At 48.3% G+C, this 17,352-nt stretch overlaps 1 protein-coding gene across 3 annotated transcripts in view; it reads left to right on the forward strand.

Annotated features, from left to right (window-relative positions):
- The window catches only part of ERG (ETS transcription factor ERG), a 214,914-nt gene that overhangs the window by 114,902 nt on the left and 82,660 nt on the right, over window positions 1-17,352 (forward strand). Inside the window, exon 1 of one of the 3 annotated variants that reach the window (XM_016127471.2) lies at window positions 5,277-5,469. The exons of the other annotated variants lie outside the window; for them this stretch is intronic. Within the exon in view, the coding sequence (XP_015982957.1) occupies window positions 5,452-5,469 (18 nt within the window). The 5' untranslated portion in view covers window positions 5,277-5,451. Of the gene's footprint in view, window positions 1-5,276; window positions 5,470-17,352 lie in introns of those variants that run through there. 3 annotated transcript variants of the gene reach the window in all.

Genomic DNA, 17,352 nt, shown 5'->3' on the forward strand with positions numbered 1-17,352 from the left:
TCATTAAATACCTTTAAGAAGCAGTGTGTGTATGTGTGTGCGTGCGTGTGTGTGTGTGTGTGTGTTTAAAAACTGATTTACAAAATAAGTACGGATCCAGACAAAAATAAATGCTGATGTCCAGTATCTTAGAAACGAGACCAATGCACTTAAAAATCACATTTAAAAGTCCGACTAGTAACTTCTCTGAGGGGCCAGGAAGCATGGCTGAGGGCAGCAAGTGAGACCCAACACCTGAGACCTGAGCAGGGGACAGAGCAGCAGGACGGCCTCTAGGCAGGGTGGCCACATGCCCTTGTGCACCCGCACGTCATGTGGCGTGGGAGCTAGACCTGGGCTCGTGGCGCCCGGTGGCACCTGGTGGCCATGGCATCTCTTCTCCTACATGCCCAGTTATGTGGATAAAGACCGTGACATGCATTGAATGGTTCACAAACTAGAGCTAAATGTGATCGTCGAAACAGCAAAGGAATCAGTACCTTTCTTTACACTAAGTTATTGTATCGAAATAATAACGCTTAGGGTTTTGTAGTTGTTGTTTTAATGCTGCTGCAGTTTTAGAGGCATATGGAATTGAGCAAGAGCAAATTTGGCAAAATTTGAGAATAAACGCGCGCTTATGAAATTTGAGAATATGTGTGGCACTTAGGAAATCGCGTTCATCGAAATCATTGCTTCATTCGAGCCGACAGAGCCGAACTGACGCGGGCTTCGGAATGAAGGAAATTGCGACTTGGTGTTGAGAAGTCGAGAATTTAGTATGTGATAATTTCCTCGGTTTAGATTAGCTTGAATCGGCCAAGACTGCTGCAGACTCTCTTAACCACCCAGAGAAAGTGTTGAAACAATAGTTATTTAAATTGTAATTGGATTATTTCTTAACGTGCTGCTGGAGGACGCACGCACCCACGGCCTGACCCAGTGGCGAAACCGTGCTCGCGAAGTTTGAATAGGAAAACGGCCCTTCGCCAGTGCAGAGCGGGTGACCTCGGGGGCGAGGAGTGGCTCGCGCTGCACGTGGCCCCAGGCAAAGCCTCCGCCTGGCGTGAGTGGAAAAGCCCCACCGGATGGTGTAGTTTTCCACTGCGGGGGTGGGCCCAGATGTGCGACCCTTCTCTGCGGCCTCAGGCATGTTCCCTGGCACACATCCTTGGGACATCCTCCTCACAGGCGCTCCTGAAAAAGCCAAGCGCTCGCTAGACACTGTAAGGTTCGGCCGTCATTTTTAGGGGCCATCACCAGCACTTTGTCTTATTGTTTGGCCCTTAAAAAGCCAGCGTGTCTCGGCTCAGTCCCGGGCTCTGCAGTTTTATGTGTGTGGAATCTGAGTTGCGTAACACAGACTTCCTGAACGCCGAGACCCCCAGCGGCTGGACAGCGCCCTGTCACCCCTCTTTCCGAGCACTGACCAGGGTGCCTGGCAGGAAGCGGAGGGCACGTCGTCCACGTTGGCTGGACGGGTCAATGCTGGGTAGATGACGGTCACAAAATGCGGGAGCGGCTGCCAGGTTTCCTCGCGAACATTCGTCGGAAAGAGCTACTCTATTCTCGCTGTAGACATTTAAAAGGCCGTGTGGATTTTGGCCGTGTGTGTGCCAAAATAGTACTGTGTGCTGCATGTTATAGAGATAGTGACAAAAAACATCGCCCGTTGCATGTTACTTATGGAACTTTGACGTTAAAATGTAATTTATGTTTACTGAGAATGTTTTGAAAATACAGATGAACCCGATGGGAATGGGGAAAACAAAAAAGAAAGATGCTCTATCAATTCTGTACAATATCCAGCCCACGAGTATTTGTACTTTGCCTTTTTATTTTTAACAAGCGGGTCTGTGGCCCTAGTTCTCCTTTATAATGTGATTTTTAACTCACCAGAACAGTTTTGCACCTCACTAAGTACTCATCTACTGGATCATTTTCCTGCAATTTTTTCAGTGACAAGCATTTCATTCGACAGGTGTTTAATATGGGGATCCATCAGTCCATCAAGAGCGAATCTTCTGTTCTGTCCCAAAGGAGACTATGACCTAGTATCTCTTCGCTGTGCTCTTAGATCATTTCTAGAACTATGTCACCCTCATCTAAAGCATTGTCAACTCTTGACCTTACTCCGTGGATCCCACATGGGGAAGTTAGCAAAAGAGTAAGGATGAGAGTCCATTGACTTGAGAAAATGGGAAGGCATGCTTTTAGAATGCATAGACGGTAGTGCTCCTTTTATACTTACAGGAAATGTATGATCTATCATACGTTATTTCCTTCTTTCCGTTTGGAGTAAGATACAATCAGGCATCTGCAGGGCTTTGGTAAATTAATGAGTAATGGGTCCATAATGGGTCCATGTAAAATGGAAATGTACGATTTATTCTCGCCGACGGTGGGAGGACCATGCTGTCCGCTACGTCCCAGGAGGGCGGAAAAGGACTCTGTCCTGATGGCGTCAAGGCAGGATGGCTCCCAGGTGGAGGCCATCGGGGACCGCCCCCGAAGTGGGGCTGCCTGGCGACCTGAAGGGTGGCTTCCCAAAAGGGGGCGGGGTGGCCTGTAATGGACGGGCAGCCAGCTCTTCTGCCGCTGAGTGCCTGGGAGCTGACTCGGCGGTGAGGGAAGGGCAGCGTGTTATCTGTATCCTCAGATGATTTCCTCCTGGGGCAATGTTTGGGCAGTGGTTTCTGCACTGCTCTATTCGAATGAAGAGGCATGCCTCCTCTGACAATAACCAATCACAGCCTTTTTTGTTTTTGTTTTGTTTTGTTATTTAAAAAAACTTTGCATTAAATATTCAGAGAGTACTGGGCTTGGATGCTATTATGCCAGTCTAGACGTCAGAAATTATTCTCTCTGAAGATGATAGGAATCAGTCAAACACTGTGTCATTAGAAATGAGGAAGATTTGCTTTTGTGAAATTAGCTTTTCATTAGATCGCTTTATATTTATCTGTATTTTCAAAATTAGGTCCAGTGAAACTTATGGATAGACTCTTCGGGAAATAGATTGAATAGGTCAAATAATAGAATCAGGTTTTCTGTCTTTATTCTTTATTCTTTGTAAAGAATAAAAACGCATACGGATGTCCACATCTACACTCATTTTACCTGAGAGAGAGAGAGAGAGAGAGAGAGAGAGAGACAGAAAGAAAGAAAGAAAGAAAGAAAGAAAGAAAGAAAGAAAGAAAGAAAGAAAGAAGAAAGAGAAAGAACAGATTATGTAAATTACCACCAGTTGGGGTGACCAGACGAAGGAGATGAGCACTTCTTTGTATTATCTTGTAACTTTTCTGTAAGTTTGACGCTCTTTCCAGATGGAGAGTTAAAACATTTCACCCCGTTCACTTGAACCGACTTGAGAAAAAGTTCGACTTGAATCAGGGAGCGAAAGGCCAGCCTCGAAGGAGAATTAGATCCCGCCAGAGCTGCTGCTTCCGGTGCCGCGAGATCAAGGGCTGAGAAGCCAGGAGTCACGGTGGCACGGGACCGTGAGGGATGTTTTCTCCCTGGCGACTTTGTTAGTTAGCCGAGGGGATCACCCTCTTTAAGGCCGCTTTGTGAGATGTCCCTCACAACACGCTGCTGCTGCTCAGTAGGGGACCACACTTAGTGTTTACAATCCATGCTTCTGGGAGGAGCACAACCCCGGGACTGGGGGAGGAGGGCAGAGCGTTTTCCTCGGCCTCCTGAATCCGAGTGGAAGCCGCCCGGGTACAATGAAGCAACTCGGTCCTTTGACGTTTTAAGGGAAGCCAAATTTTAATCACCCCGCCCCATCTCATTCATTGTTTGAAGATGAAAAGTGAGGAAACCAGCATTCCTTCAAAATATGGGTGCTGAGCGTTGGTCCAGGTCAGGTTTTTATGCAGAATAAGATTTCTTGTATTTTCTCTTTCTTTTGTTTTTCTTTGTTTCTTTCTCTCAGTCTTCCTTTCTTTTCTTTTTCTTCCTTTTCTTTCTTTCTTTCTCTTTCTTTCTTTCTTTCTTTCTTTCTTTCTTTCTTTCTTTCTTTCTTTCTCTCTCTCTCTCTCTCTCTCTCTCTCTCTCTCTCTCTCTCTCTCTCTCCTTCCCTCCCTCCCTCCCTCTCTCTCTCTGTTTATTTCTCCTTCTTCTCCTTCCTTTTTTCCTTCTCCTCTTCCCCTTCCTCCTCCCCACTTTTCTCCCCCTGTTCTCCTCCTTCTGTCCGGGACACAGGGCACTGTTATCGCTGGCCAGCTGATGGAACCTCCACACAGGCAGGCCTGGCATCTGAGTGAAGTCACTTCACAGAACACCCACCTCTGAAACAGAGTGGCCGAGTGACTCAGGGGCTTGGTCCATTGTGTGTTTGGCGTGTCTCCTGTGGAGACCACACCTCAGTCCTGATGCGGCTTTCATGTGGCTGCATTCAGAGCAAAATGTTTCTCACAGAGAACAAGTAATTTCCTGAAAATGAGTAATAAAAGGCCTGTAACCCTCCGAGGAATGCTCAGGCCTCCGTGAGCCGAACTTCCTTTGCTCGGGCCCTGAGCTGACAGGGCGGGTTCTGGGGACTGCGTGAGGCCTTCACGTGGCACCTCTGTGTGGCCAGGAGTTCGGGCGGATGCCGTGCCCGGCTGTGCTGATGTGCGTCTGAGTGGGACCCGCGTGCGGACATGATAAAGTACTTGTAGTCATTTCAGTTATTTGGATCGTAAATAAATAATTGCAAACAAGGATTTGACAGATCTATTTTCGTCTTTGTTTTTCTCGGTTACTTTCATTCTCAAGTCTTTCGTGTTTTCCACAGGTTGATTGGGGAGCAAATAAACGTGACGTGTTTGGAAAATAAAAATAAAACGGTTCGGGAACACTTGCTTGAGATGTAGGTTGTTCAAAACAGCAAGCCCGTGGCTATTATTAAACATCATCGTTTGGTCACCTGAAAAAAGTTCCACGTGCAAAGCGTCCTTTCAGGAGAAAGGCACAGGGAGGAGGCTCCTGGTGTGTGGCAGACCCGAGCGGAGGGGGCCCCGGAAGGCCGGGCGCCCGGCCGCCCCCAGCGCCTTGGTCCCCGAGGTGCTGGCGGCCCACGTGAGGCCCTGCAGAGCCCCCCACATCTGCATCCTGCTCCGGCGCAGCGAGTCACACGGTGGCACGCGGGGTCACACCTGCTGTGGCCGTCCTGGTCCCAGGCAGTGGATGCTTTTTCTTTCTTCTTTTTTTTTTTTTAATTAAAAAAAAAAATCTCCTGGCTGCATATCATCAAGAAAAACAACATTGTTTTCAGGGGCTCTTATCTCTCCACTCCCAAATATCCTGTTTCTTCGGGCTGGGCGGCCAGGACCAATAGAAACCTCTTCCTGCCATTGGCTGACTTCATTTCCCAGAGTTAGCACAATCTCATCCGCTCTAAACAACCTCATCAAAACTACTTTCTGGTCAGAGAGAAGCAATAATTATTAGTAACATTTATTAACGATCAATAAACTTGATCGCATTATGGCCAGCACCATTAAGGTAAGGAAAGGGTTCCTTCTTGTTCGGCGGAATCTCGCGCCTGTTACTCTTTTCTCTGGTTTCCTTTATCGACGCAGATAAGTTAGGATTGGGCAACACCCCCACTACCACAATAGAGGACAACAAGATTTCCTTTGCGCTGCCTAGTAAATTTCCTTTTTCCTACTCCAACCATCCGCAAGGCTTAAAAACTTCAAACTCAGAAAAAAATTGGGGTTTCTAAATTCGCTGTTGAGGGCCGTGGATGACTTTTGTGAAGGCTTTTTGGAGCGCGTCTAAATTTTCATTTTCTTTAACGGTGCCCGTCGGCGCCTGGAGGTGTATCTCTATCTCTCTGCCAGCCGGTGACAGACTTGGAGAGGTTGGAGGGCAGGGTCGAAGACAAGGATGGGCTTGTAGATGTTGAACTTTTGGAGGCTCTGGAGTGACTTTAGCATCGGGGATGCCAGCCAGTCCTGGTGGAAGCGAAGAGGCACCTGGCCAGTGGCCGTGGTTCATGGGACGTGCAAATGTTGACTTGATTTTCGGATCCTCATGCCGAGAACGGAGAGTTCTCATGACTCAAATGGTGGTAATTCGGTTTGTTCGGTCATGTGTCTGTCGCCTTTAATAAAATGCCTACTTCTCTGCACGCTGTGAGTAAACTTTCTTCTTGGTGATGTTTGGTTTGTGGCCGTTGGAGGGGAACGGTCTTTCAGTTGTCTGTGCTCCGGGCTGTGAGGTCCGATGTGTTTTTCTGACAAGTGTGTCTCGTAGGTAGTATATGGAGATGAAGGTAGAGATAAATCCATGTAGGTGGAGACCAAAATGCGGCCTCGTTCCGGGAAGCGAAACCAATTTAATGGTGGGTGCAGGTGAGCAGCGTAGAGCGTATGAAGTCGTGGTCCGTTACAGTGTTTTCAAGGCCACTGTGCCTTGGTGACATTTGTAGAAAAGAGAAACATCGGCAGTAAAAACAGATCCTGAAAAAGGTGGGTTTAGTAGCCGCTTGCCTTGAGTTCAGCTGCATTTGGGTGAGAAGCGTTTGGCTGTGTTTTCATCAAGGGTTTTAGTTCATTTGAAAAGTCATGAAAATGGAACTTAGCCCAGAACCGGGCCAAAGCATTTTCAAAAATCCTCCATGGTTTAGTATTTTTGTCATTTGAAATTTTTCTTATTAGAGGGTTTGATTTACACCTACCAGATAAACTGTATTTCAGAAGTTCTGTCCAGTTATTTCTCAAGGTATGTTCTATTTTTTCAAAGTATGTTCAATAATCTACAAAAAAAAATTCATATATCAAAGGTTTTCACCCCATAGATTTTATTTTATTTTATTTTATTTTATTTTGGTTTCAAGGATTAAAGTCTGCTGAAATACAACTATCATAGAAAGGAATTTTAAAATTAGAGGTTTGTTTCAGTTACAAGAGCTGAGTTATTTGATTTCATAACCCCACATGCTACTCTTTTTATCCTTATTTTCGCCCTTAATTATGTCCATAGTTCATAGTAATAAATATTCCTTGTATATCTCAAATAGCTTGAGTATGATTTTATGTATGTGTGTTTCAAAAAAAGCAACGTATCGACAGACATTAAAATAACTGATTGGCCTTCAGAATGTGGGAAACGTTTGGCAAAACATGCTAGCGTGTTACACATTTCTGCACAGACGAAGACGTCCTCGAAGCTCGAACGCTTTGTGACTCCCAGAATCAATGCTGGGAAACAGTTTACACTTGTCTAGGGCGCTACGCTTGCCCTATGTAACGTTCCGTCACGCGGCATATTGTATGCATCTCGAGTGAACTTTTAAGTGACTTCAAGTGAATTCTTTTTTAATCCTCTGTTAAAACGAAATAGCTCCTCTTTATAAGTCACTTCCTTTGGGACAGAAACATGTCTTCCTGGGTAAAGTCATGGGATGAATTTACTGATGTGTTTATAGAAAAAAAAGAGACCTGAGTCTGTCGTCAACAGTTTTAATTTTGTGAGTGCAAAGCTCAAATTAGCATCGGGGACGTTCGGGCTGTCTGTCCGTTGGAATTAGGAAACAGTCTCACTCACAGGGCAGTTCCCAGTCTCAGATGCACACTGTTTTGTTATTTAAGTAAATAAACCGATTAGTCGATTAAGTGTCAGATGTGCTGAGTTTGTGAAGCGGGTATTCCACAACTGAGTGTTTTGTTTGTTTGTTTGTTTGTTTTTTGCATTAGTATAAGACCCTATGAGGTTCTGTGAAAAGCTAAATGTTTTTATCCCCTTTTTTTTTTTTTTTTTTTGTGATTCTCGCCATTGTTTTCCCTTGGTAATTTGAAACGTTCAAGTGGGAGGAGTGAAGGAATTCTGGGGTCTTAGGAGAGAGTGCCCCTTTATCTCAAAGTGTGTGGATTTTAAGATAAGATTACGAATGGTAATAAAATGCATAGACCTCAAGAGTGACGGCCCCGCATGGGATGCAGGGATCTGACCGGCTTTGAGGCTTCCACCTGCTCTGATGAGACCGAGGGGTGCTTAACACCCCCTCCCCTCCTCCCCCACAAACCCCGCTGTGTTTGTCTATAGCTTGTTAGCCTTGGAGCTACGTTGTGCTTCCATTAGGATTTTTAACCCAATCCCCCCAAGACTTCGCTGGTCCTTTTGTTATGCCAGGGGCCCCTTGGGAAGTCTCAGGAAGCCTACTGGCCCCTTCTCAGAATAATGCTTTTTAAATGCGCACAGTGAAATCCATAGAATGACAAGGGAGGCTAATTCCAGTGCAATTCAGTTCTCTCCTCGGGTGGTCCAGGAACCCTGGGTTGCAGCCCCTGATTCTAGAGTTTAAAGACCTCAAGTCTTTCAAATGGGAATGTGAGGCTTTTTACTTTGCCCCAGAGCTGAGGAGGAAGGGCCTGGAGAGAGCAAGGCACACACAGCACCTGAGAATCTGGCAGGACGTGGGAAGTCGCAGACAAGGCTTGAGGGGGGCTCGGCTGTTAATTCCTCCTCCCAGCAGTTATTTAGAAAAGTCGCTTTCTCTGATGTCACGGTGGTTAGAGGGTATAAGGATAACCGAAAGATGAAAGGTCGGTTTAAACACATCTAGCGCGTTCTCTTTTTCCTGCGGTGGCGCTGAATCTTTGCTGTCCTGTGTGAACAGAGAAACTTGACTTAAAAACCAAGCGATTTGGAGACCGTTCACCTCGCAGGATGCTGGTGGGCGTGCCGAAGGGGTGTAATAGTTCTGGGTGTTTGAGTTTCCATGCACCCGCCGGTTTACATGGAACAAGAATGGCCTCATCCCCCGTTCCTCGGGGGGACTCTGACCGCGAAAGGGCTGTGACGTGTGAAAAGCCGGGGTCCCGCCACGCCAGGGTCGCTCACCAGAGCAGGCCCTGGTCTCCTGTCACTGCCGGAGAGTAACGTTACAGCCCATCGTCTTAACGTGGATTGCGGGTGGCGCTTGTGGGTAGCCCAGGGGTGGGGGGGGCACGGTTTGCCTTCTGCACATGCAGCAGCAGCTTCTCCCGGCTCTGTGTGTGTGCGCGTGTGTGTGTGTGTGCACGTGTGTGTGCACGTGCGTGTGTCCCTACCAGGCACCCTGTCTCCGTGCCCCTGGGAGGAGATTGGGAGCCACCGAATTTGCGATATTCTTTCCCGTTCAACGCACTCCTGTGGGACTGCAAAGCGCTCAGAGGTCTGGGAGTCTGCACCATTTCTTAATTACCTATATTTCCCTTAAAGTGGTTATTTGATTAATTTTTTTTTGAAAACAGACTTCTGTTTAAAAAAGAAAAAAAAGCTACAAACACACTCGTACAGATACTTGTTAACGTGACTTGAAAAAAACGCACATACAAATAAATGCGTGAAACAGCCATTACTGATGCCTTCAGGAACATATCGCTTCTGCGTTTAGGACCAGAGAATAAGGTTCCCTCTGGGGACATGGGCTCACGGCGCAAAGGTCCCCATAACTTGGCGGATCCTTTGCTTTGACGAGGCCGACGCACAAGGGGGATCACGGTACTCGAGGCCGTGGGAAAGCCGGGCCGGCGGGGCCTCCCTGAGCCCTTCGAGAGGAGTGACAGGCAGTGACAGGGTCCCGGCCCACCAGTGCTGGCTGTGCGCTGGGCGGGGCAGGCTCTTTTCTTCAGGGCTGGGGACACTTCGGATGCTGTGGGGGCCCCTCCCCTCCGTTCGTCCCGGGATGGAGGGCGGCTGTTCTTTGCCCCCGAGATTTCTCTTCTGATATTACATGGCCACAGACACACCTGCGTTTGGATCCCTAGAAGTCACGTGACCCTGGACTAGGGACCTGTCCTGCCTGACCTCTGTTTCCTCGCCGGTGAATCAGGACGGTAACAGCTAGCCCGTCAGGCCGGTGTGGGCTGAGGCTGGCGGGGCCTCCCCTGGGTGCTCGATAATGGCACACGCCCCCAGACAGCCGCCCCTGGGACATCGCACTGTCTTTTTGGCCCTGCTCTGAATTCTCCCCGTTTGCCATCACCTGGCTTCGGTTGTGAGGCCCAGAGCCACGCGGTTTTTGTTCTAACAGTTTCCAAGAAAGGGGGAATAACGGGGTCACTTCTCCACGTCACGGCTGCGGCCTCGCCGCCAGGGCCAGCGGTGGTCAGGAGGAGGGAGTCTGGGGGGACACTTGGTGAGGGTGTGTGTGGCAAACACATGGGCAGGCGGAGCGGCCCGGGGCCCCTCAGGCGCGGCGGGTCAGGGGGCTGGCCGAGTCCTGCTCTGGGAGCGGTGGCTGCCGGCTGGGCCGCTGGAGGAGGACAGGCCTGCAGGGCGCCCCGCTCAGAATGAGGGCAGGAAGCGGGGTGCTGGACCACCCCCACTTCCCTCTGTTCCCATTAGCTTTGAAAAATGCACCGGGTCATTTTAAACACAGTATAGTAATAAAACATTCTCACTGTGGAGGATGTGAAAAAAAATTTTTTTAATTAATGCAAATTGCATCTAATCCCAGCCAGCCAGAGAAATTACCCATGTCCGGTGTGCGTCTTCCTGCCGTGCGTATCGGCCGGCCCTGCACCTGCCCAGCCCTGCACCTGTCCGCCTGTCTCGCTTTTCTCCGCTTTCCTCGGTTGACATTGTTTTACGAGCATTTCCCCACGTCGCCAAGAACTTTCGATAAGCAGATTTTTTATGCTTAATTGTATTTCATCTAAAATAAGCATTAGAGTTGACATAACTGCTACCTTGTAGGAAATACTGTTGCTTTCGGTTTTTCGCTGACTGCACTGCAATGCACCCTCTAAATCTTTTTAATTTACATTATTAGTACGGGTGCTCAGGAACGGAATTATTGTTCCAATGGGTGTACATATTTTTCAAGTTTTTGCCAAATTTAAATATTTGCCAATTTAAAAAAAAATAACCCATTTACTCTCCTGACAGATCGTGCCAGTTCCCACTTCTAGCCGTAGACGAGGCTAGTTATGCACGCGTGACGACTCCGAATACTCCACTCTTTGAATCTTTGTCATTCGGACAGACAAGAGTGGAATCTCATTTTTGTTTGTATTTCCCTAATTGTAATATTCCGTTACACTTTTTGACTGTGAACCGGTGTCAGCGCGCGGCCACTGTGACCTCCGGATCTTTTTCGTGTTCATATTTCCATTCCCCGTTTGAGCAGCCTCATCCTCCACGTAGTTCGCCTGCCGGACTTGGCCGAGGCATGTGGGATGAGGTTTAAGATCTTTCCTCACTCTGTCCGCTCTCTCCTGCTTAATTTTCTCTCCGGCCAGCACATGCCCCTGGCTTCACGCATGCTCGTCACTGCTCTGCGTGGGCTGCGTGCACACCTGTGCCAGCCGTGGCGCCTGCATTCAGGGATGGTCTGTCCACCTCTGTGTCCTCATCGGGGACCGGGCACATGGGAGGGGGTTCAATAAGAATTTGTTAAAAAAAAAATTTTTTTTAAACTAAGACCCTTGGAAGTCCTAAAGAGAAAACGAAGATCCCAGAGTAATATCATCATCACTGCAGATTTTAAAAAGGAATCGTATTTCTTTGGAGATTCTCCTCCCAGTTAAGCAGAAATGAATTTAATGCAATTGCATCGGTGTTTAAAAGAACACAGAAAGACATTTTTAAAGGTAGCTGTTGGACCTTGGATTCATAATGCAGATGAGCGTCACCCTCGGAGCCGTCTGTCACACGCCAGGCTCTGTCCTGTAACGCTCACCCCTACCTGGGGGCCGCTCCCTTCCGTACAGATAAGAACAGAGGGTTAGAAAGGCTAAGAAAGTCGCTCGTGTCACACAGAGCTATCTGCTGCCTTTTAATTTATCATCACATGATCTCTTTTTTTTTCCCTATTTGCCCTAGCCCCAAACATTAAATGACTATGCAGAAAAGAAAAAAAAAAGAAAAAGATATATTGAAGGCTAGAGTGATACAGTAAATCATTGAGTAATGAAAATGATTGCATCTGTCTAATTTGTCTGCTTTTGTGTAAAAAAACCCTACGGGTAACAGTTATTGTCCTCTCTGTGGCTAATCAAGATAAAGCACTCGAAAAATTCAGGGGCTGAAACTGTAGCACCAGGTTCTATATTTGCTTGGCGACCAGAATTCTTGCCATATTTGGCCATGTCCAGGGGGCAGCGGCTCTAGATTCCAGAGCAGTTGCTGATTTAAATTTCCTCATCCCGTGTATCAACTTCCTCGCTCTCGTCTTGGCGTCAAAACTGAAAACGCAGCTCCGAGTGAGTTTTCCGGCGGGTCTCACCCGGCCTCTCCGCAGGGGTGTTTGCGGAGCTGCCCTCTGGGGGGAATGGCAGTCTGCTGTCGTGCTCAGATAAGTGCTGAGACGTTTAGACAATAAGCGCCACGGCCAAGCAAAACCGTTTATTTCTGAAAGCCGCGTCCTCGTCCAGTCATAACACTGACCCCGGGGCCGCTGCTCCGCGCGCACGTCGCATTCCGGAGGCCGGCAGCGGGAGCACCGGTTAGGGCGCACTGTCCTGCGGAGCCGCACGGCCACCTCCGCGCCGCCGTGACCAAGCAGCTCCCCTCCCATCGCCAGACGATTCCTCTTCTTCTTCTGACAATTACCGACACAGAGTCAGTCAGCGCGTGAGACTCTCCACCCCCCCCTCGCCCCCATTCCTGGTCCCCGGGAGCCCCGGATTCCAGTCATCAGCTAGTAGCGAGTTTATCATCTCTGTCCCTGTGGGCCCCATGGGGTCTGGTGGAGTTTTAGCTTTTAGAGTTAACTGTATGCGTGTGATGCCCACCTTTGAGGAAGAGGAAGCTGTTGAAACGACACTTGGGAATTTGTCAACACGATGAGTCCGTGTCTCAATGTGAGGTAGATTTCCCAAGATGTTGCTCCAAGTTAAAAAAAAAAAAACAAAAAACCAAGTATGTGGTTTTATATTGCGAAGTCCTCTGTGGATCGATGTTGAGCGTAGGTATCACCTGATGGGCCGAGAGTGTCCAAAACATGGAGGTTTGGCGGGGCGGGCGCGGCCCGTATCTGTCTTATGCCCAGGGAGGCGCTTGATACTCTATTTCTTCACAGCATCCTTAAAATAACCTCTGTGGGGACAGGATTGCTGTTATCTTGCTTACGAGGAAAGGGGTGTCAATGCAGAGCTGGCGAGGGGAAGTGGAGAGAGGCCGGCGGGGGAGCTGGGGGCGGAAGCCTCGGTTGGATGCTGTGTGACCTCGGCAGGTGACTCCACCTCTCCTGGCCTGAGTTCCTCCTCGGGAGACAGGGATGGTCTCCATGGAGCTCATCCTCGACGGGCCGCTCGGCTCACACTCTCCATCTGGGTATTTCCATCTGGAGCTGTAGTTTCTGCTTCACGGGAGGGTGAGGGTGAGCTGCTCAGGATTCCTGCTGAGCACCTGCAGAGTCCTCAAGTCCACGTTAGCTCATTCGATTATTCATTCGAGCCAAGTAAATGTTCCTTCTAGGACTCAAATCGGGAAATCTTAAAAGCTTTCTTTTTCTTTTCTATTTATTTTTTTAATTTCTAGAACAGTGGGTGAATACGAATTTTGTTCCAAGTAGCCAGTTTCCCTCTGACCGACATGTTCTTTTCTGTTTATTACGAAATGGAAAACTCCGCAGACCGGGGAGCGCTCGCTCGCTCCTACGCGTTATCCGCGTTGGCGGTGCCGGCAGCCGGCTCAGGGAGGCGTTGGTGCCGGGCTCGCCGCGGCCTCTGCAGGGCCGGAGCCTGGGGCGGCCTTCGGGGCCTGAGTCCCTCCGCGTCTCCCTCCCCGTCTTCCCCCATCTCAGTGTCACCCTCTTTCCTCCTCGTTCACTCTCCTCGCAACAGCCGACAACGCGCAGGCGGTGTTTGAGACACGGAGGGCAGCACTCCTGACTCCCACGAGGGCCTTTCGGACCGTCGCACACGCTCGGGGGCCCCCCCTGAACTCGCACCCACCCGCGCCACGCTGCCCCTCACTGGTACTGGGTCACCCCCCTCCTCTGGGGACGGTGAGGCTGGCGAGTCCTTTAACCTGGGATGAGGCCACAGAGCTTGGTCGGGAGGCTCTGCCTGTGCGAGGTTCAAGTCTCCAGAAGCAGCAGCTTCCCCTCTACGTTTGCCTTCTCCCTTTTAACTTCGTCTTGTGGGAATGGCTAGAATTAGAAGCACATTTATGTTCGCATATAAAATACGAGTATTGCTCGCGGTCAAGTACGAGTGTCGCCGTGAACTGCTTGACTTCTGAACTATCCAGCCCGCCAACCTGAGTTAAGTGGATAGTCTCGTTGGCATTCTCTGTTAAGCCCAAGACAGCGAACGCTGTCGAGCATGGAAGGAGAGAAACACGATTTATTTAGCTAGGGTAGTGTCCCAGCGAAGAAAGCCACCTTTCGTTTCTTGGGCACCCGAGGGAGTTCTATCTATCCCACCCAAAAAGCCGATCCCACTGGCTCACTGTTGGAAGCCCACCAGGCTGCAAACAGTCTTGATAAGAAGCTGGCTATGAACTAAGGGCATGCAGGGCTTTTTTGTTTTTTTTTTTTAAAGCCTTGTTCTTTGAGATGGAAAACATCTTTTTTTAGACCCCATGTTTACTGCTTCGGTAAACAGTAAAATGCTGCTGTAGCAATTACCTTGAGGAAAAAGGGTTTGTAGACAGATACTTCCTGTGTCCACTTCCTACACAGATAGCCAGCCCGACCAGGGACGCACCGGTGCACGGAAAGGCTCCCAGCGGACACGTCCCCTGTGGAGGCCGCCTGGTTAGTCATTATCTGCTCTCCAAGGGGAAGAGCTTGTTGCTACAGATTTTCTGGCAAAATTCTGTCCCAAAGTAGGTAAAAAAAAAAAAAGAATGTTTCCAAAGGAACGGCTTCAGGCCACTGTTCTCAGCTTTGGTCTGATGTGCTTGCTTGCTTTCATGGGGACACGTGTAACCAGACTAGACATGCCTGTGAGTAAGAGATGTGCCCCGCAGGCCTCTGGGAATCCTTTGAGTCACAGAGGATGGTGCATGCGTCCGCTTCTGGATTCGTTGAGAAATCAGCCACTTTCAAATTCAACTAAAGGTTTTTTTCCTATGGTTGTTTAGTGTAAAGGTCACCTCAGTGTTTGCTTCCTTTGCTCGAGCAGAGATCACCAGATTTGGGTATGAAAATCTCAGTGCGGACTGCTCTCTGTGCTGATTTCACACCACTTATTAGATGTGGACGAATGCATTGTTAGGTCCTTTGAACCAAAGCAAGTAAAACCACAACACACAAACACTGAACAATAGAGAGTCATCAATTATCCATCCACAGGATGTGTCCTTACCCAATGGCCCCTTTGTAGGGGAAAGAAAAATCAAGTCAACAAACAGTAACCCTGAACAATAAGCTAAATAAAATAAATAGCACCTGAAAGCCACAGCTCTCAAGCATGGGCAAAAGGCCAGGATGATGTTTACCTTCTCTAAGCATGGAAACCTAACAGCTCCACCCAGATCTCCTTGGGGTCCCTGAAATCATCAGAAAACAGAGCGGCCATTAATCGTTGGCTCACTACACAGTAAGGCACTTCCTTTGATGATCAGAAAGCGCCTGTGAGCTTCGCATTGCAAGGACAAGTGGGCTGTCCCGTAGAGATTGTCCCTCCAACGCGCATTCCGTAGGCGTTGATGACTGACAGGTGGGGAAGCAGGGGATACATTTGACCTTGAGAAGCTGCCATCCATACTTAAATGTAGTCACGTCCTGTGAATATGCGCTAACGATTTTATCTACACACTCAGCACACCTGCTTTGGTTGACTCGATGAGGAATTACCCAGAGATATTTTCTTTGGGAGACACATCTGTTTGTCTACTTTTGCTCATCTCGTTGGAAGATCTATAAAAATCTCAGGACCCTCCTGTTTGAAGGAAGACTCTGTCCCCTGCCTCTGTTTCCCCTCTGCCTTCACCGTGTACCTTTGTTAGCTTTTGGCGGAATTCTGAGGCATCTTCCGAATCTCCCGACGTGCCTCCAGAGGCTACCTTCCGCTGCTTCTTCTGTTTCTTTGCAAAATGATGCCCCCGGTCTTCCGGGTCTGCACTGGCTCCAGTGCCCCTGGAATCACGGCTGTGCGATGCTGGTGCTGGACCGTACGGTGGACAGACTCATCTCTGATGCCAGAGCAATTGACTCCCTGTCACCTTCCTCCCCCTGAATAACCGCTGTGCGCCTGAGGGGCCGTGGTTTTCTCCTTCGTTTCGTTCTCTTTCGCCTGAAGTGAATACAGTCCTGACATACTCAACGAACAACATGTCGTTCAAACAACAACCTTCACATAAACTTTGTTCTTTGCCCCCATTTCAAGTATAATTATTGCAGGAGTTTAGAACATAAAAAGTTAGGATAGGAAATTAAAATAATTGATATTACACCATCGAGAGTCTGTTAAGACTTTATTCTTTTGGATTTCCCCCCCACCCCAGCTCTTTTTCCATGGACACATTTAAAAAGAATAATAATATTTGAGAAATTAAACTCAATGTTGATTGTCCTTTTCTACTCATTTCCTTTTTCTAGGATAGTAAAGAAAAAAGGAATACAGGCCAAATTTTCTATAATGTTCTTTAGAGATTAAGGCGCCATATTCCTTCCTAAGGACCCAGTTTCTTGTTATGGAGCAGAACCCGACTTCCACAGGCCGGACCCTTGTTCCGCTGTGCCCTGGCAAGGTGACTTCACCTTTCTGCACCTCAGTTTCTTCACCTGCAGAATAGATTCCGTAATGATGATGGCATCTACTTCCTGGTGGTGGTTACAAGGGTTAAACAGGTTAACACATGGAAGTACTTTGAGCAGTAAAGTGCTTTAGTGTGCAAAAAAAAATTGCTTTTGAGCTCTTTTGGGCTACTTATCCTAGTTTTATTCCTATTATTTCATTCACTCTCATATCTCGTTTGCTCTTTCCGAAGTAACGTATTCTTGCCTGTGTTTGTTTCCAATGTTTGTCCTTTGAAAAGGCTCCAATATGCGTCGGGTATTTATAGCTTCATCTAAAGAGACAGAAGTATTTCCCCGTCTGTTACTTGCTTTTTCCTTGTAGAGAAGACATGGCAGAGTCACCACTGTGACTCCGTTTACTTGTTCCAGCAGCGTGTTAACCAGACTTTCAGCAGCTGAACTCAGCCGCATTTTTATGAACCCGGGAAACCAATGGTTTTGAGGGGTCCCGTGAAAAACCAAGATGGAAGACTGCAAGGTGTTCATTTCTTACTCTCTAGCCTTTTCTCTGGGCTGTGCCAACGAATGAATGAATGAATGAATGAATGCGTTCCTGCAACAGGGGGCAACAGCTGGTCTCCAGCATGGTCCTGGAGTGGAAGGGGTCAAGTGCTATTCTGACTAGAGCAGGCACATTCTTCAGAGGAGGAGGACAGGTATACACTGGACGATCACGTTGCCAGTCAGGGTTCCTCACTCTG

Source organism: Rousettus aegyptiacus, unplaced genomic scaffold (assembly GCF_014176215.1).
Source record: "Rousettus aegyptiacus isolate mRouAeg1 unplaced genomic scaffold, mRouAeg1.p scaffold_m13_p_4, whole genome shotgun sequence".
In the NCBI taxonomy this organism is placed as follows: domain Eukaryota; kingdom Metazoa; phylum Chordata; class Mammalia; order Chiroptera; family Pteropodidae; genus Rousettus; species Rousettus aegyptiacus.